We start from the raw sequence: 21,814 nt of genomic DNA, 5'->3' as shown, positions 1-21,814 counted from the left end.
TCCTCAGTTCTTGGTTGTGGTTCCTCTTAAATGAGTTCCTGGGTCAGTGCAGTGTGGAGGTGTTCAGTCTGTGGACCTGCTGAGGGGTTCTGGAAGTCCAGGCTGCTTTGACAGTGGCCTTCAGCTGGTCTGGATCACTGATCTGGTGCCTCTCGTCTTCCTCTTGATAATACTCCACAAAGAATCCATGAGGTATTATCTACTGGGACAATCAAGTCCAGTAACACCACGGACAGCAAAGCAGGTACTAGTAGTTCTGGCACCGAGGTACCAAGTCCTGCTGGAAAAGGAAACCAGCATCTCCATAAAGCTTGTCAGCAGATGGAAGCCTGAAGTTCTCTAACGTCTCCTGGTAGGTGGCTGTGTGACTTTGGACTTGATCAAACACAGTGGACCAACACCAGGGGCCTCATGTACAAAGCGTGCTTCTGCACAAAAATCTGGCATACGTCTCCACGCTAACATTTAGATGTATCAAAAGTGAAATGACTGTGGAAATGTACGGTGCGTCACACTGAAATCCTGGCTGACGGCTGCACGTATCTACAGCTACGGTTCCTCTGCCGACACGTAGAGGTGATGCTGGAAGCCGTTAATAGTGTGAAAACATGAAATCATCAGAGTGATGAGGAACATCAGAGACACACTGATGAACAATTAACACACCCACGTGTTTGCAGTTATATGGATGGATATAAAAAAATGCAAAGTGATGAGTAAAATGGCGCTAACAGTGGCTGCGTTAGCGTTAGCGTTAGCGTTAGAGGACCTTGGGAATGATGCAATCTGACGTGAGCGTGTATTCAGGGAACGTGAGGATTTACATACAAATGACGATAATTGGCTCATAAAGCAATTTCGATTACCGTGGCCACTGTTACTGCAGTTGAGCACAGAACTGCGGCTGGCCCAGAGCACAATACGGCGAGGAGCCAAGGGTTGTCTGTGCCCACACAGGTGGTGACCACGCTGGGCTTCCTGGTAACGGGACATTCCAGCGGGAGAGCATGAGTGTGCCAGCCAACCTTGGCCTGAACTGTGCCAGCTGTGTGGAACACAATCATCTGAATATCATCAGGTACATCACATTCCAAAAGCTCAATTTGCAGCAAGAGCCGGTTTCCCGAATGTAATCGGAGCTACTGACTGCACACATTTTGCTAAAAAGGTGCCATCACATAATGAATTTGTTTTTTGTTAATAGGAAACATTTTCATTCCATCAACGTTCAAATCATATGTGATGCACAAATGCATTGGGCTGGGTTGGGAACAGGCTGGAGGCTGGCACATGCACGATGGGTGGCTGCTTGGTGAAGAAATATTTTATTTGTGTAAATGATAACCAGCGTGACCACATTTGTGCATGTGTGCATTCAAAGATGCTTTTTGTTACTATTATTATTATTTTTTCTTTTTCTTGATGGTGAAACTGGAGCTGCAGAGCTTCTTAACAGGCCCCCGATTGTCTCCCTGTGTTTAGTATTTGTCAAGTGACAGTGGAGCTTTAATTCCACAGCACACGGTTCCTGTGATGATGTTTGATGGTCACAGCGGGAGCTTGCACCCAGCTCTGCTCCTCTGCAGTCCTTCTGTGCCACATCAAAGCTGCACTCTTTGACAACAACAAGGTGCTTTTGGGATTTGAGTGTGCAAAAAACGTACGTGGGCTTGGAGGCCTCAGCCTGGTCCGTCTGTAGCTTGTGTCCTCCCTCCACCTCCATGGTGCAGTACACAATCCTGTTTGGAGCCAGAGACTTCAGACCGTGGACCTCCATGATCACCACCTACAACACGTACACAAAGGCGCGCGCACACACACACACACACACACAAAAACCAACACTGTTCTACTTACAAAACGTGGGCATGAACACAATTGGCATCAGCGGCAAACGAGACGATACTCACCTGGAATCATCTGGAACTGACAGACTGTGTGTCTGTGTGTGCATGTGTGTGTGTGTGTGACAGAGAATAGGGGTTTGACCAATATGAACTATTTAAGGGCTGATAGTGTTTATAGACAAGCTTTGGAGGCTGATACCGATATTTCAGGCTAAACAAATCAAGTGTTGTAGGCGGGACTTTGCTCCAAAACCAGAAAGCGGAGATTCATATTTTAAAAATGTATTCTGGTCTAATAGCCAATCAGTAGGGATGTGAATCATACAACAACTCACAATTCAATTCGATTCCGATTCTTGGGGTGACGATTCGATTCAGAATTGATTTTCGATTCAAAGAGCTATCAGAACTGGTTATATTACTTTTAAAAATGTTTATACTTAAGAAAATGCAGCTTTACAAGGTTAATCAAGTGATTCTAGATCTAAATTTACTTATCTGCTTTGCTCATTCAGAGTTGGCTAGCAGTTTAGCGAAGCGCTGGTCAGTAGTCGGCAGATGCCGCTGCTCTGCTCCTTTTCACTCCGGGTGATGGTGTAGCATGTGGGCTTGCGGATTTGAAGTGTTTCCGAAGTACTTGACTTTCATTTTGCAGATTTTGCACACTGCACAAGTCATGTCAAGCTCCTTCTTATGCAGCAAACAACAAAATCCAAAATGCGCCCAAACATTTGCCTTCAGCAAAGACGGTGCTGGCTGAATTAGCTCTTCATCCTCCATGCTAAGCTGCAGCTCACGAGTGTTTGAAGCACGCCAGACACCCCCCCGCTGTAGTACGGAAGCCGTTGCCTGACAAACAATACACGCAGCAAGTAAGTAAGAAAATGTTTAAAAAAAAATGCTTTTTAAAAATTGATTCTTGGACATTTTGGATTGATTCAGAATCGTAATAAATAAGAATCATGATTCGAACGTGAATCGATTTTTTTCGACACCCCTACCAATCAGTGCCTGATGTCAGGGGCCATTGGTGCCATATGATGGGCCCGTCACACACATCAATGGACAGAATACATTAAAGAAATTCAAGATTTTTAATGCTTTGTAATTTACCGTAAAAGATACGACATGAGGCAAATTAACTTAAATGGCATATTTCAGTTATATTTCATGTTATTTTATATTAAGTGTAGGTCATAAACAATGTTTAAAGTGTTAAAAGTGTTAATATTTGAGGGACATAACATTTGATCCCTTCTTCAAAAATGACACACTTGCTTTAATCCAGTAAAATATTAAACGGATTACATTTATAGAGCGCTTTTCCATCTACATTAGAAGCTCAAAGTGCTTCTAAGTGCTCAAAGCTCAGTTATGCTTCACATTAATCCAGTCACTCTCCGATGTCAAGGTGCTGCTCACTACACACAGAGAGCAACTTGAGGATTAAGGACCTTGCCCAAGGGCTCTTAGAGATTTTCCAGCCAGACGGGGTTTGAACCAAGGAACCTCTGGTCTCAAGCCCACTGCTTAACCACAATAACCTCCCCAGTGGTTCAGAGAGCTGCATCAGATGATTTAACACCATGAGACAGGGTGTACATGTAAATTTACACACAGTAGCTTTAATCCAGTGAGGCAGAGGGTCGCGGTGGCAGCAGAGAAACAGCTCAGTCCACACTTCCCGATCCTCAGCCAAGTCCTGTCACTTTTCCCGGGGGATCCTAAGGCGTTCCCAAGCCAGCTGGGAAATACAACCTCTCTAGTGTGTCCTGGCTCTTCCCCGGGGCCTCCTCCCAGTTGGACATTCCTGGAAGACCTCCCTCTGGAGATGACCAGGAGATGACTTAAACTGGCTCCTTTCATTATGAAGAAGTAGTGGTTCTACTCTAAGCCCCCCACCCCCCCACATAATCGAGTGTTAGTTTTTTTTCTTTCAACATTTTTTCCATGCTACTGCATTTTCCAGGGTCTAAATTGTTGTTTTACTAGTTGGGAGCCGAGTGCAATTTATACTCCACTGTGACTTGTATACCAAAAACTCACAAGTTTGTTATTAATAATTGTAATTAGAAAGACTATTTATATAGAACTTTCTCAAGAATCACAACACAAACTCAACTAATAAAAGTGAGGCTTTCCTCATGTTTCTTGCTGTTTTCCCTCCCTGGTACATTAAGGTTGTCTCAGTCTGTCGCCGTGTTTTGCTGGTCGTGGACTCTTGGTCTCCCCATCTGATCCTCTGAAGCTGCTGAGGCTGCTCACCTGCAACCAGTCTCCAATCAAGCCGCTGCAGTATTTAACCATAACACAGACACCCAGATGCCACCAGACCTTTCAGTCTCCACTGTGGTGCAGACATCTAGGCCTTATCTCAGAGGACTTTTCATGGTTTGTATTTTTGGTGTTATATAAAAATAAAGCATGACCATTAGTGAACCACTGAACACTGAAGTGTCATCAGCTAATGATAGCTTTAGTCTTTAGCTGCAGAATCAATCACTCAGTCAAACTGAGTGAACGTATAAATAAATCTACACAAGTTTTTTTTGTTACTGCTCTGACTACAGTCTCAACTTTAAATAACTTAGATGTTTTATTTAAAATTTTCTATCTAGTCACCTGAACCTTAAAGAAAACAGCACAGCACTGCTTTGTGTTTCTTTATATTTAAGAAATATATTTCTTCACTTGTCCCAGATCAGGAGCATTTCAACATTTGCTGTGCAGAGAACCTTGTAAATCCAGATTCACTTCAGAACTACCAGTGATGGAGCTGAACACCAAAACCTGAAGTCCAAAAGGAAGAAGAGAACATCTCTGCTCTTCAAAATGTGAGAAGAGGTCGAAGCTGTGGAGGAGACTTTCACCTGCTTAAATATCCTGAAGGTCTAACTCACCTGTCGTCTCTGTGCTGCTACACTTCTAAATATATAAATTTATTCATCTTATATAGCGCTCCTCTTTCCATGACAAAAATTCCTGTAACAGTGGAATGTGCCGTTCATTTCCAAACTGGACGCTGTGTTTTATCCGGGATGTCATCTGACTAGCACAGGAATTGTGAAAAGACGTGGACATCAGCACTTTTTCGGCACATTGAGACAGATGTGCGGAGGAATTCCACGAGTCGTGGCGGTGCCGCATGTCACACAGCAACGCCGTGATGAAGCCTCACAGGACATGTTCCGGCATGTCCACCGACAGCTGTCTGAACACCATCTCAAAGCCGTCCTGTGAGACCAAAACGGAGGTGGTTTTGTCTCGCTCCAGTAGCGAATCCATCATGACGCGCGAAGCCTCCGCTCGGCTTTCCATGACAAAATCTCTTGTTAAAAGTGAAATCTGCCGGAAAATGGTTGATGTCCAGCTCTTGTGATAACCAGAGAAATTGCACACGATGGTCACGGATCCATACAGCCATCCGTTTAGAAATGAAATGGTCGCTCAGCTTGTCGATGGCGGCTTCGGAGTGTGGCGCACCACCAGTCACTCTGGGCCGTCCTTAAATTGACAGTAACACTCCGTAATCTCTTTGAAGCCCATAAAAGTTTCACCAAAAACCATCTAAATTTCTCAAATGGTGTCCACTTTGATGTCCCTCACAGTTTCTGAAAAAATTTTGATCAAGCAAAGCGGCAGTCTCTGAGCCATTCCTAAACAATGAAAAAAATGACGAGAGGGGTGGACCACTCCTCACTCAAAGCCTGCTCACAGGCGAATGACGCAACCGACAGGCGTGAAAAAACTCCCGCATGCGCACAAAGGTTCAAGCTTGGCTGATGCAATCACACGTGATTCAAATCCATATGGTTTTTGAAAAAAATAATAAGGTCGGATACTTTTCTAATAGACCTCGTAAAAGAGTAAAAAGAATAGTAACGTACTGTACCAGTATGCTAGCCATACGAAAGGGAAAATCAGTGCGTCTTAAATCTGGACTTGGAAAGTCTCCACAGAATCTGACTGTTTTATTGATGCAGGGAGATCATTCCACAGAACAGGGACACAATAAGAGAAAGCTCTGTGACCCACAGACTTTTTATTCACCTTAGGGACACAAAGTAGTCCTGCACCCTGAGAACGTAAAGCCCGGGCCGGTACGTAAGGTTTAATTAGGTCAGCTAGGTAGGGAGGTGCCAGTCCATGAACAATTTTATACACTAGTAACAGAACATTAAAATCTGATCTCACTGGGACAGGAAGCCAGTGAAGGGATGCCAAAATGGGTGTAATGTGGTCAAACTTTCTGTTTCCTGTCAAAAGTCTGGCTGCAGCATTTTGAACCAGTTGGAGACCGCTAATGCTGGACTGTGGTAAACCAGAAAATATAACATTGCAGTAGTCCAATCTAGAAGAGACAAATGCATGGATCAGGGTCTCAGCATCAGCCATAGACAGGATGAAACAAATCTTCACTATATTTTGCAGGTGGAAGAAAGCAGTCCTAGTAATATTTCTAATGTGGAGGTCAAAGGACAACGAAGGATCCAAAATTACCCCAAGGTTCCTCACTTTGTCAGTGTGATGTATGACACATAAGCCTAGGCTAAGCGTTAGTGGTGTCTGAATCCATTGTAAGCAGAAGATCATTCACCACTTTAGTGAGAGCCGTCTCTGTAGAATGATATCTTCTAAAAGCAGACTGCAGTGGCTCAAAGAGATTATTCTAAGATAGTCCACGAGTTGCCGTGACACCACTTTTTCCAGAATTTTAGAGCAAAATGATAGATTTGATATCGGCCGACAGTTTTTCAATACACTAGGGTCAATATTAGGTTTCTTAAGTAATGGTTTAATCACTGCAGATTTGAAACATTTAGGAACAGATCCAGAAGTTAATGAGAGATTAATCATTTCCAGCACAGCCGGTCCAAGAGTGGACCACAGGTCCTTAAACAGTTTTGTTGGTATAGGATCAAATAAACAGGTTGTGCTGAACTATACATTTGTGTTTATATTGTTAAAGTTTCCAAATTCACTCACGGAAAATTTGGTAATTATTTAAGCTTTGAAGAGATCTAATTATCTGCTGGTGAAACATTTCTTTTCTGAAGTGAAACAGTAAAATGAAGAACCTCGACACTGAGCTCTACATTATATTAATGTAAACTCAACTCTTATTTTAGCAGACGCAGGTTTCTGTTGTACAGAACTCAACACCCGCGTTTCACAAAGTGATTTCAAAGCAGACTGGACACAGACACCACTTCCTAACGTTACTGAGTTAGCATGACATGACGCGCGTGAATTCTAAAAGATGACATTTTCAAGATGGGCATGATCCCATCCTTCATTCTGTCGGCCATCTTCCACCGTACAACATGAGGTTCAATAAACATTCTCCAGGCTAACTGCACTAAAACATTTCCCAGAAGGCATTTGTGGCTCCTGGCAAATTACAACAGTTTGTGGTCACGTGTCTGATGTCATACCCCTAAACCCCGCACCCCCAACCGCCTTTCCTGGTAAGTACACTGTTTTAGGTAAAAATAATTCAGATTTGCACACAGGCACAACTTTTAATGCTCTTCAAAGTTTACGCTAATATCATTATAATGGAAGAAAATACAATTTTACTGTATCTGAAATTTGTTGTGTTTGTTGCAAGGTAATTTTGGATTTTTTTTTTTTTTTTGGGGGGGGGGGGGGCTGTTTTTTTTCTTTTATGTATGTATATATTCTGACAATTGATGATACATATGTATTTACCATTGGCTATTGTAATAGATTTGACTCATTACAATGTTTTTTCTTTCTGCCTCAAATATAATATAATTTAATAAGATATTTGATCAAAAAAAGTTTGTGTTGGACTGTTAGGCAGCAGTGGAACATCAAAATGTAAGTCCCTTTTCTGTTGTTTATAAATTAATAATTATGTTTATAAATTAATAAAACAAATAAATAAAATATTCCGTTATTTTACCTCATGAAATATTCGTACCATTGAATTCATAAACATTCATTATTTGTATATTATATAACGGCTGAGTGGATCCTTGTCATTTGATTGGTGCTTTGTATGTCACATGACATGGATTAATTCATCCCATTTCTGTTGCATTACATTCAGAGTGCAAATTTGGTTCCATAATTTTGGTACCATTGCACTCTGCACACACATGCACGCGCCACGCTGACACATGCGCTTGTGTGCAAGTACACACACAATGTGCACGCACACACAAAACAAATCCACTGCGCTGTCTGGAGACTGTTAGCAGGAAGGTGGAATGAAAAGCTGCACTGAGGATGTACAGTCTTTCTTTGGTAGTACACTCGTGCACAAAGTGCCAACCTGGTTGCGTTGTGCATGTACGTGGGGGACGATAATTCTACCAAGACATGATTGAGCTAACTGATGCTGTTAATTCTTGTAACACACACACACACACACACACACACACACACACACACACACACACACACACACACACACACACACACACACACACACACACACACACACACACACACACACACACACACACACACACACAAAACAAATCCACTGTGCTGTCTGGAGGCTGTTAGCAGGAAGAAAGAATGAAAAGCTGGACTCATTTCTGATGTGATTTTTTTTTTTGCTGCACTGAAGATGTACACAGTCTTTTTTTGGTAGTACACACGCACACAAGCACTGACCCAGTTGCGTGTGCACGCGCAGGGGACAATAAGTTAACTGACGCTGCTAATTCTTTTAACACACACACAAAATCCACTCTGCTGTAAGCCATCTGGATGCATGAAGAGCTGTTCAGCTGAAAAGCTGATATGATTTTTGGCTGGACTGAGGAACTACACAAAGTCTTTTTTATGGAAGTCTGAAGTCAGTGCTCAGCATCACTGGACTACACGTCACAAATTGGACTTTAGCAGCAGTGGAACACCAAAATGTAAGTCCCTTTTCTGTTGTTTATAAATTAATAAAATATCAAATGACAAGGATCTATTTTAGCTGTTATATAAAACAAATAATGAATGTTTTTACATTCTTTCAATGGAAGGAATATTTAATTTGGTGAAAGCTGGAACATACCATTAAACTCTGCTTCGCCTCATTGAATGACGTGCTCACGGCTGTTGATGATACCGACCACTGCCCCTCTACAGAAATGCTATGGATTCCAAATATCTATTCTAACATTTTCAACACAAGCAGATCGAGAGACTAAGATGGATCCAGCACATCGAGATGCAAACATCTCCCGTACCTGCTGAGTGCTCCGTGACAACCCCAGGATCCATCCCACACGGAGCCACTTCCACCACCAACGCTCATGTTAAAATTTGAAGAGCTTCTCGAAATGTTAGAATACAGTGGAACCTCGACATACGAGCGACTCAGCATACAAGTTTTTTTTAAATATGAACTGTTGCTCGGCCCATATGTCTGTTTGGAATACAAGCAGAAATCTGAGTTATGAGTTGCGCTTCTGGACGCCACCGGAGCAAAAAGTGGAGAGAAGAAGGAGGAGAAGCTTCTATTGTGGATGTTTAAGGCAGCGGAAGAATACGCCACACGTTTTGCTGCACTTGTTGCGAAGGAAGGTTATGTCCCACAACAAGTGTTTAACTGTGACAAAACTGGATTATTCTGGAAAAAATGCCATGGAGGACGTATACAACAACTGAGGAGAAGCAGCAGCTTGACTGAAAAGAAACAACCAGAAAAAGTGTCAGAACTTTCTAACGACACACAACATGTTGAAAGGCAGGCAGAAGCAAACCTCCTTAGATAGGTTTTTATCCAAAGACCTGCAAGTTTACAATTAAAGTTACATCTGTATGATCCTGTTAAGTTTAGTTTGTGTTTACTGTGTGCGCAAACCTTCCCCCCTCCCCCCCGTCCTCCACCTCCGTTAACTGCATTCGTCTGTTTCTACGTTAAGAACACCTAATAAAACTTTTTTTCTTTATTTTACATATTTTATTATGGACAGGTAAAGTATACATGCCTATTTGTTAATAAAAAATGTATAATAATAATTTAGAGTGATTTGGAGATGTTTTACAAGGCTGGAATGGATTAAAATTATTTTAATTATTTTCAATGAGGAAAATTTGCTTGAAATATGAGCAGATTGGCTTACGAGCTTGGTCACGGAACGAATTAAACTCGTATCTCGAGGTTCCTCTGTATCATGAAAAAGCTGCATTTGGGGGGGGGGGGGGGGGCACTGCGACGTGCAGCCCACAGAGCCAGAAATACTATTAATGACCTTTTCCCAAAAGAGTTTTTCAGGTGTGCAGTCCCAGACAGCATGGCAGGAAAGTATCTGGACCCCTGTAAGGGTGAGTTCTTTTATGCTGGCTTTACTGCACGTTTGAATTCTTGGTTGTTTGAAGACTCTCTTACAAATGTTCATCCTAAAGTCTGACTTTGGAGCGAGTGACACCACGGAGAGTAAAGACCTCGTGTCAGATGAAGCTGTTAATCTGTTTGACTGAAGAATGTGAAAGTGTGTACATACAACATGAAACGAAGGGAATCTAACACACTGACATTGGACTTGACTGTTGATGTCATCACTGATTTAACCTCTTAAACCCTAGAGTCCCCAAATTTGTGGACTTGCCCTGTTTTGGAACATTTGAACACTCTTAACCAATGTTGACACCAACATACACTTATTATACATCAAAATGTCAAGCGAAGTCTCCTCTTCAAAAGTATCCACTTCAATCACATATCATCAACTAATCACAGCTGAAACACCAAGCAAATAAAGACATAAATCGGAATTCATTTTTTTGGAAAAAAAAAACACCTCATTTACTCCTACCAAGTATTATTTACTTTCAATTTTGCATCCACAACATCCCCTGGGACCTGTCTTTTAGCTGATCCAAACATTTGCATTTTTGACCATTTGCATGCTTAGTTGGGCTCTGTGCCATGGAGAAGAAGGAGGAGACTGACAGAGCCAGATGTGTGGCTCCACGCGGCTCTAGTCTCCCATGTTTTCCCAAACATCAGGTACAGCAGCAGGTGGAACACCTGCAGGAGCGCGCTGATGAGCATTGGAATGAGACTTTTAGCTGACTTGGCGTCACTGTCCTTCTTCAGCATATTGCAGCAATGAAACTGAATGCGGTGCAGCAGGGTTTAATTGTGTGCACGTCAGAGAAGAACGCTGTCACGCTCTATTAAGAATCACCACTAATACAGACTGATCAACACGCTCAGTTGGGACCTCCACGACATGAGGCAAAATGAGGGTGGTGTGTGACGTTTGTGGAAGATTTTTTTTTCGTAACTCGACATGCCTATGTGTAAACGCACCATAAGCTGAGGACTAATCGTGCCAGCGACTCTTTTATTCCTGTGGCTATTAGAAATTTGAATCCATTGAACTGACTTTTTACAGTTTTTGTCCACTGCTTGAACACTTTGACACATGCTTGCTTAAACCCAAGTAACAGAACTTGAAGTTGTTGTTACTATACCTTAAACACAGTGTACCATACCTTAAACAAAAGCGCTGCTTTGCACTTTAGTTGCTCCTGCTCACTACACACTATTTTCTACATAAAACACTTTGTTCAGGAAATGAACTTACATTACCATCAGGAAAACACATCTATTCAAAATACAAAACACACTGAGTAATTGAAAATACTTAAACACACACCTGAAAATACTTTCTTACAAAACTGAACACCAGTCAGCCAGATACAAAAAGGCCTCAGTTAAGCCATTTTGAGAACTTCGCAAGCATAGAGGCAGGGACAGAGACAGAGACAGAGGAAGACAGAGAGTCCATATAATACGAAACACATTGTAACATTCTTAGATGCACTTCATGATGTAGTAGGACAGGACGGACCTGAGCAGCCCAGGTTTGTTGTTGTCTGGGATAATGTGAGTTCCCATCAGGCTGCTCTGGTCTGGAACTGGTTCACTGATCACAATCAGTTTGAAGTTGTGTATTTGCCCCCTTAAGCCTGGTTCACACGACAGGATTTTAAAATTATCTGTAGGTTTCCAAAACCTGAGAGACCACACACGTGAAGATAAGAAATCATGGATCTAACAGGTTTGGTCGTACAGTGTGTGGTGTTCAGCCACACGGTAATAACAACAACACCACACACGAACAGATTTCACACACGAACATTTACAGTTCAGACAGGAAATCTTGCAAAATCTCTTGAGATTAAATGTGACTTCAGCGTAAACAAACAGAGGTACTTTGTGGACTATTTAAAACAGAGGGAAAAACAATACAAAAAGAAAAAGAAAAGGTGTTCTTTAAAGGAGTAGAGACAGTGTGACCACCGGACTTTCTAGTAAGTCAGAACAGCTGTTTTGATTTTATTTTCCACTCCGTACGTCCATCACCTCGCTTTCTGATTGGCTGCATGTCACATTCAGCAGGCTGTTTGCTCGTTTGTGGTCGGAAGACACCACACATACTGTGATATAGGGCCAAAAAAATCCAACATGTTGAATATCCCCAATTTGCGATCGGAGCGCTCCTGATGCCCTTCCGAGCAGATCAGAGCGCTCTGAACTCACCACACATGGGAGGAATATCTGATAAGATTATCTTTAGCGTCATCACGATTGTCGGTGCGTCCTGAAGATTGTCGGAAGGGGAAGATTGGGTCCGATATTGGCCTAATCATCCTGCCGTGTGAACCCGGCCTTACTTGCCATTTTTAAATCCTATACAGGAATTTTTTTTTCTGCTTGGAGACGGTGTGTATATGACCGGCAACCACATGTCTCTCCTGCAGGCAGTGGAGCAGGCCTGTGGAGATGTTGAGGTGATGTCTATCCATGGATGGATTCGGCACACAAGGGGATATTTCCCCTGATGCTGAACCAGAGAAGACACAGCTTGTGATGTTGATGAGATCCTGTGTCCAGACCCCAACACACACCAGGATCCATAAGCCTGCAGTGCGAAGGCACAATTGTGTTTTTCAGTGTTTTGTTGTTTTTTTATTTTTTGTTTTATTGCTTTAACTGAATTTACTATACTGTAAAGTACAGTACTGCAATGTACAGTATTGATCGTTTAATTTTTTGGTTGTTGTAAAAGCTTCCCTCATGTGGAACTGAAGAGTGAAAATGAAAGACTGCAGTGTTTTATATAAAGTAGACTAGTTTGTTGCTGCTGATTTGAAAGCGTATTCATATCAATCAATCAACTTTTTTTCTTATATAGCGCCAAATCACAACAAACAGTTGCCCCAAGGCGCTCCATATTGTAAGGCAAGGCCATACAATAATTATAAAAAACCCCAACGGTCAAAACGACCCCCTGTGAGCAAGCACTTGGCAACAGTGGGAAGGAAAAACTCCCTTTTAACAGGAAGAAACCTCCAGCAGAACCAGGCTCAGGGAGGGGCAGTCTTCTGCTGAGACTGGTTGGGGCTGAGGGAAAAAAACAGGAAAAAGACATGCTGTGGAGGGGAGCAGAGATCGATCACTAATGATTAAATGCAGAATGATGCATACGGAGCAAAAAGAGAAAGAAACAGTGCATCATGGGAACCCCCCCACAATCTACGTCTAAAGCAGCATAACCAAGGGATGGTCCAGGGTCACCCGATCCAGCCCTAACTATAAGCCTTAGCGAAAAGGAAAGTTTTAAGCCTAATATGATATAAGCCTCATATGATGTAAGTGGGCATCATTTTGTCATCAGAGTGACATTTTGGCAAATGATTGTCCAGTTTTGATAGCAGAATTTCAATTTGACACAGATGTGATGGGTTTATTTCCCAGTGTTGTGTCTTATTTCTTTGTGTGTAGAGTTAGGAAACTATGAGCAAAGTTTTGCAAAACATGTTCAAGCAACGGACAAAAACTGTAAATTTCTAAAGGACTTTTATGTAGTGTAATGGGGAGGTGATGGTCTAGTGGTTAAGGTGTTGGGCTTGAGACCAGAAGATCCTCGGTTCAAATCCCTGCTTGACTGGAAAATCACTAAGGGCCCTTGGGCAAGGTCTTTAATCCCCTAGTTGCTCCCGGTGTGTAGTGAGCGCCTTATATGGCAGCAGCCTGACATCGGGGTGAATGTGAGGCATAACTGTAAAGCACTTTGAGCGTCTGATGCAGATGGAAAAGCGCGATATAAGTGCAGTCTATTTAATAGTTATTTTTCTACTTCTGTCCATGTTTATGATGACAGCTTTTGCTGTGTATTGTTCATTGGCTTTGTCATTGGTTGTTTTGTGGAAGGAGTGTTTTCATTGTTGAGTGTCTTGTGTTGTGTGTGTACAGTTTCTGTGGGCATGTGGTGGTAGCGCTCTGCTGTGCATGTGTTTAAACATCCTGCTGCACTCTAAATTTCCTCTGTAAGGATAAAAAAAGTGAAACTTGGACCAAGGAGCTGAGACCTCAAAGGCTCCACGCTGACCTTCACACCGCTCAGCGTGAAGAGGCAGGAAGTGGAGCAGGAGGTCACTCAGCCCAAACACTGAGAAACAACAATGCACGCACACTGTCCACCGTGCTGACGTACAGCGTGTGCTACAGTGTGGAAACAAAAGAACAAACGGGTACAAATCCTTACCCAGGCATAAACAGGGAGGACCCCTGGATTCATGCTCCCGTGACCCCACCCATCCGCTGCTTCTGCTTTTCAGCCGCCGCCCTCGTAGCCGGGACAAACAGCGATAAAACGTCTCATGACCATCCTCAACAAAGGGTGGAGCCGCCCAGCAGATACACGCACACATTCCTCACTTTATCACCCTTTTAACCTTTAGCGCCTTTATTCCCGTCTCAGACTGACGCGGCTGGACTTCATGGCCTACTTCGATGTATTTCACTGGAATGTTTTGTACTGTGCGTCTGCCTGTTGTGCTCCGTGCCACGACTGAAGGTAAAGTTCCATTCTATGCAGGTTTATTGGACAACAGAGTCTGGATCCTTCCAAACTGGAAAGCTGCTGGATGGAGATAAAATGGAGTTTGTCATCTTATAAAATTTCCACCAGGCTGTCAAAGTCATTTAATGACTGGAGTTTTGAAACAAAGGTCATCTGAGTGTTTTTAAACTGTCTGATGGTCCCACAGTTGGGGCTAGAGGTTTTGGCGACTGAGTCCTGGGACACACTAGGACTCCCAAGACCCAGCACTGAGTCTCAGCACCTTCACGAGCGCCAAATTCCAACCATAGAGCTTTCATTTAAATCTGATGCAGACGTCATATATTTTGTTCAATATAACGGCTGAGTGGATCCTTGCCATTTGATTGGTGCTTTGTATGTCACATGACATGGATTAATTAATGACATGGATTTGCATTTAGAGTGCAGTTTGGTTCCATACATTTGGTACCATTGCACTCTGCGCGTGCGCAAACACACACACACACACTGTCCAAGTCCACTGCGCTGTAAGCCGTCTGGAGGCTGTTTGCAGGAACTTAGAATGAAAAGCTGGACTAATTTCTGAAGTGTGTTTTTTTTTTCTTTTTTCGCTGCACTGAGGAGTAGACTTTTTTTTGTGGCACACTGCGTGCACGTGGGACAATGTCACAAGTGAGACAACAGTTTGATTGAGCGAAGCTAACTGTGCTAGTTCTTGTAAGACACACACACACAGAAAATCCACTCTGCTGTAAGCTGTCTGGAGGCATGAAGAGCTGTTCAGATGAAAAGCTGATGTGATTTTTGGCTGCACAAGTCTTTTTTTTTTATGGAAGTCTGAAGTTAGTGCACAGCATCACTGCACGACACGACACAATTTGGACTTTAGCAGCAGCGGAACACCAAAACGTAAGTCCCTTTTCTGTTGTTTATAAATTAAAACATCAAATGACAAGAATCTATTTTAGCAGTTATATAAAACAAATAATGAAAGTTTTTACATTCTTTCAATGGAACAAATATTTAATTTGGTGAAAGTTGGAACATACCATTAAACTTGGCTTCGCCTTGTTGAATGGTTTGTGTACGTGTGCGCAATCACACGTGCATACATGTGCATGCGTGATCACGAGTGCGCGCATGCACGTGAGAGTGCAATGGTACCAAATGTATGGAACCAAATTTGCACACTAAATGGAACCAAGCCGCACCCTGAATGCAATGCAACACAAATGGGATGAATTCATCTATGTCATGTGACATACAAAGCACCAATCAAATGACAAGGATCCACTCAGCCGTTATATAATAAATTTTGGCTTACAGTTTGGAAGAAGAGTGTCAGTTAACCAATTCCATGTGTTCTTCCAGACGTTCTGGACAGACAGTGTCTGTTTTTGTGTGTGTGTTTGTGTTTCTGTGTGTGTGTGTCTGTGTGTCGTGTGGAGGTTTCCTTAAATAAACGGTGCGGCGCTGACACTCTGAAGTGTGAGTGGACTCATTAGTGGGCAGGTGTTTGTTAGTTTGTCTGAAGAAAAGCTTCATTGTACCAAACACAGAATTATTTCCACCCACATCAGACTCCGTGGATCCTCAGGAAGACACTAAACGTGTGACAGTGTAACGCTGCTGCTTTTCTCCAGCTTCCACAATTCTGACTGAGGATGACGAAAAACTGGATCTGGCACCTGGAAGTGGACAGAGTCAACCAGTCCGACTGTGATGTCAATCACCCAGATCAGGCGAGAATCTGTCCGTCAGGACAAACCTCAGAAGACAGCCCTGTGTGGGAAATGCCTGTCCACGTAGCAAACCACATGCTCCAAACCACAGCCTGTCTGTCCACAGCAGGGGTCTGTACCGGGTCACAGTATTATCGAAGACGTTCAGTGTGCACACCCGTAATCCCCATAGATTCCTGATGTGTGCTCAAGGTCTGTGCAGAGCAGCTGGCTGGTGTCTTCATGGACATCTTCAACAGGTCTACAGTTCCTTCCATCTTTAAGTCTGCCATCATGGGTCCAGTGTCCAAACACTCCACAGCCAAGGAACTGAGGGATGCCAACCCTGTTGTCCTGATCCCCGTTGTCCTGATCCCCGTCACTGCAAAATGTTTTCAGAGGCTGGTCCTCTCACACCGGAAGCCCGCCTGTCTGCTTCCTGTGACCCACACCAAGGTACCAATCATCACAACAGATCAGCAGAGGGCGCCACATCAAGATGACACACAGAAACACACACAAAAAACAATCGACACGCACACAAACAAACACACTAAAAACAATCAACACAGACAGACAAACAAACACACTAAAAACAATCAACACAGACAGACAAACAAACACACTAAAAACAATCGACACGCACACAAACAAACACACTAAAAACAATCAACACAGACAGACAAACAAACACACTAAAAACAATCGACACGCACACAAACAAACACACTAAAAACAATCAACACAGACAGACAAACAAACACACTAAAAACAATCAACACAGACAGACAAACAAACACTAAAAACAATCAACACAGACAGACAAACAAACACACAAAAAACAATCGACACGCACACAAACAAACACACTAAAAACAATCAACACAGACAGACAAACAAACACACTAAAAACAATCAACACAGACAGACAAACAAACACTAAAAACAATCAACACAGACAGACAAACAAACACACTAAAAACAATCGACACGCACACAGACAAAAACGTTTGTGTTTGTTTATTAATGTTAATAAAACAGTGGAGATGTTGGTGGACCCTCGGGCTGTTGGAGACCGTAGTGTGGTCACCATACATGGACGTAACATTGAACAGGTGGATTCATATAAATATCTGGGGGTTTATATCGATAATAACTTAAGCTGGCACATGCAAGTGTCAAGCGTTTGTGCCCGAATCCACCAGCGTTTGCACTTTCTTTGTCGACTCTGACTGTTTGGTGTATGTAGGAATATTATGCTGATTTTCTACAGAGCAACAATTGAGTCCGTGTTACGGTATGGTATTACTAGCTGGTTTTGTAATTTAACGGTTAAATCAAAAACTCAAATATTAAATCTGATTAAGATAGCTGGCAAAATCATGGGTATGGTGGCACCTGTAACTCCCCAAGAGTTGTTTGAACAGGCAGTTCTCAGATGTGCTGACAATATTTTAACAGATCAGTCTCGTGTTCTGCACTCTGAATATACTTTACTTAACTCAGGAAGGAGGTACAGGGTTCCTCTTTGTAAATACAATCGATATAAATATTCATTTATTCCATTATCAGTGAAGCTCATAAATCAGCAGATAGTTCAGGGAAGATAGCTTAAGGGTATGTATTGCGGAATCTGCACAAAGATGTTAATAATGTTGTGTATTAATATTTTATCCTTTGACTTACTGTGTTGTTGTTTTTAATGTATGGGTGCTATGAACTGGATGTGTTGTTGTGTAGCAGACTCTGTCCAAGGCAAATTTCTCCTTAGGGAGACAAATAAAGACACTTTGACTTTGAACCCACCAAAAACAATCAACACAGACAGACAAACAAACCCACCAAAAACAATTGACACGCACACAGACAAACACACTAAAAACAATCGACACAGACAGACAAACAAACACACTAAAAACAATCGACACGCACACAGACAAACAAACCCACCAAAAACAATCGACACGCACACAGACAAACACACTAAAAACAATCGACACAGACAGACAAACACACTAAAAACAATCGACACGCACACAGACAAACAAACCCACCAAAAACAATCGACACGCACACAGACAAACAAACACACTAAAAACAATCGACACGCACACAGACAAACAAACACACTAAAAACAATCGACACAGACAGACAAACACACTAAAAACAATCGACACAGACAGACAAACAAACCCACGACACAGACAGACAAACAAACCCACCAAAAACAATCGACACGCACACAGACAAACAAACACACTAAAAACAATCGACACGCACACAGACAAACAAACCCACCAAAAACAATCGACACGCACACAGACAAACACACTAAAAACAATCGACACAGACAGACAAACACACTAAAAACAATCGACACAGACAGACAAACACACTAAAAACAATCGACACGCACACAGACAAACAAACCCACCAAAAACAATCGACACGCACACAGACAAACAAACACACTAAAAACAATCGACACGCACACAGACAAACAAACCCACCAAAAACAATCGACACGCACACAGACAAACACACTAAAAACAATCGACACAGACAGACAAACACACTAAAACAATCGACACGCACACAGACAAACAAACCCACCAAAAACAATCGACACGCACACAGACAAACAAACACACTAAAAACAATCGACACGCACACAGACAAACAAACACACTAAAAACAATCGACACGCACACAGACAAACAAACACACTAAAAACAATCGACACGCACACAGACAAACAAACACACTAAAAACAATCGACACAGACAGACAAACACACTAAAAACAATCGACACAGACAGACAAACAAACCCACGACACAGACAGACAAACAAACCCACCAAAAACAATCGACACGCACACAGACAAACAAACACACTAAAAACAATCGACACACACTGAAAACAGCCGGCACACAGACACACACAGACAGATACACACTAAAAACATTCGACACACACAAAGACACACACACTAAAACAATGGACACACACACAGACAGACACACACATTAAAAACAATCGACACAGAGACAGGCAAAAACAATCGACACACAGACAGGTACACATTAAAAACAATCGACACACAAACAGGCAAAAACAATCGACACACAGACAGGTACACATTAAAAACAATCGACACACAAACGGGCACACATTAAAAACAATCGACACACAGACAGACACACAAACACACACACACTAAAGACAAATCAAAACACACGCTAAAAACAGTCGACACACAAAGATGGACACACGCTGAAAACAGCCGGCACACAGACAGACACATACACTAACAACAATTGACAGACCATAAAACAACTGACACGCACACAGACAGACACACGCAAAAAACAATTGACACACACAAACAGACATACACTAAAAACAATCAACAGACACACACTAAAAACAATCTCCACGCAGAGACACACACAAACAGATCCATGCAAAAACAATTGACACACACAGACACACGCAAAAAACAATTGACACACATTAAGAACAATCGACACACAGACAAATTAAAAACAATCGACACACAGACAAACACACACACTAAAAACAGTCAACACACAAATGGACACATTAAAAACAATCGACACAGACAAACACATTAGAAATAATAGATACACAGACAAACACACACACTAAAAACAGTCAACACACAAACGGACACATTAAAAACAATCGATACACAGACAAACACACACACTAAAATCAATCGATACACAGACAAACACACACACTAAAATCAATCGACACAGACAAACACACACACTAAAATCAATCGACACAGACAAACACACACACTAAAATCAATCGACACAGACAAACACACACACTAAAATCAATCCACACACAGACAAACACACACACTAAAATCAATCCACACACAGACAAACACACACATTAAGAACAATCGACACACAGACACATTAGAAACAATCGATACACACACAAACACACACACTAAAATCAATCCACACACAGACAAACACACACATTAAGAACAATCGACACACAGACACATTAGAAACAAATCGATACACAGACACATTAGAAACAAATCGATAGACAAACACGCACTAAAAACAGTTGACACACACAGACAAACACACACTAAAAACAGTTGACACACACAGACAAACACACACTAAAAACAATCAACACAAACAAACATACACAGACACATGCAAAAAACAGTTGACAGACAGACACACACTAAGCACAATCGACACGCTAAAACAATCAAAACACACTAAAAACAGTCAGCACACAAAAACGGACACACACTGAAAACAGTCGACACACACACTAGAAACAGTCGACACACAGACACTAAAAAGAACTGACGTGCACACAGACGGACACACTACAAACAATCGACACACACAGACAATAAAACAATTGACATGCACACAGACGGACACACACTAAAACAATCAACACAGACAGACCGAAACTAAAAACAATCGATACACCCAGACAGATCATTTTAAAAAACAATCAACACACTGACAGACACACACAGACAGACATACACTAAACATAATCGACACGCACATGAAAAACAATCGACACACAGATGGAGACACACAAATACATGTGAGTATGTGTCTCTGTGTCTGCGTGTGTATTTTGTTGGTGTGTGTCTGTGTGTGTTATGTGTGCAGCTACAACCCCAACTCCAATGAAGTTGGGACGTTGTGTAAAATGTAAATATAAACAGAACACAGTGATTTTCAAATCCTCTTCAACCTATATTTAATTGAATACACCACAAAGACAAGATATTTAATGTTCACACTGATAAAATGTATTGTTTTTGTGCAAATATTTGCTCATTTTGAAATGGATGCCTGCAACACGTTTCAAAAAAGCTGGGACAGGGGCAACAAAAGACTGGGAAAGATGACGAATGCTCAAAGAACACCTGTTTGGAAACAGGTGAGTGTCATGATTGGGTATAAAAGGAACATCCCCAAAAGTCTCAGCTGTTCACAAGCAAAGATGGGGTGAGGATCACCACTTTGTGAACAACTGCGTGAAAAAAAATAGTCCAACATTTAAAGAACAATGTTTCTCAATGGTCAATTGCAAGGAATTTAGGGATTCCATCATCTACAGTCCATAATGTAATCTGGAGAACTTTCTACACGTAAGCGGCAAGGCTGAAAACCAACATTGAATGCCCGTGACCTTTGATCCCTCAGGTGGCACTGCATTAAAAACCAACATCATTGTGTAAAGGATCTTACCGTGTGGGCTCAGGAACACTTCAGAAAACCTTTGTTAGTTAACACAGTTCGTCGCTAAGATAAACTTTATTGATCTCACAGAGGAGAAAATCATGTTACGTCAGCTCTTAAGAAAACACACAAGGTGGGTGCAA

At 42.0% G+C, this 21,814-nt stretch overlaps 1 protein-coding gene across 1 annotated transcript in view; it reads right to left on the bottom strand.

Annotated features, from left to right (window-relative positions):
• Positions 1–21,814, bottom strand: part of LOC117507690 (calcium-dependent secretion activator 1-like) — a 547,099-nt gene that overhangs the window by 419,721 nt on the left and 105,564 nt on the right. The window contains 1 exon segment of the mRNA XM_034167504.1: positions 1,665–1,786. Coding sequence (XP_034023395.1) covers positions 1,665–1,786 — 122 coding nt within the window.

The sequence above is a fragment of the Thalassophryne amazonica genome, chromosome 3, assembly GCF_902500255.1.
Source record: "Thalassophryne amazonica chromosome 3, fThaAma1.1, whole genome shotgun sequence".
Taxonomy (NCBI): Eukaryota; Metazoa; Chordata; class Actinopteri; order Batrachoidiformes; family Batrachoididae; genus Thalassophryne; species Thalassophryne amazonica.
The sequence above is the reverse complement of the archived record's forward strand: the minus strand, read 5'-3'. Positions and strand labels throughout refer to the sequence as shown.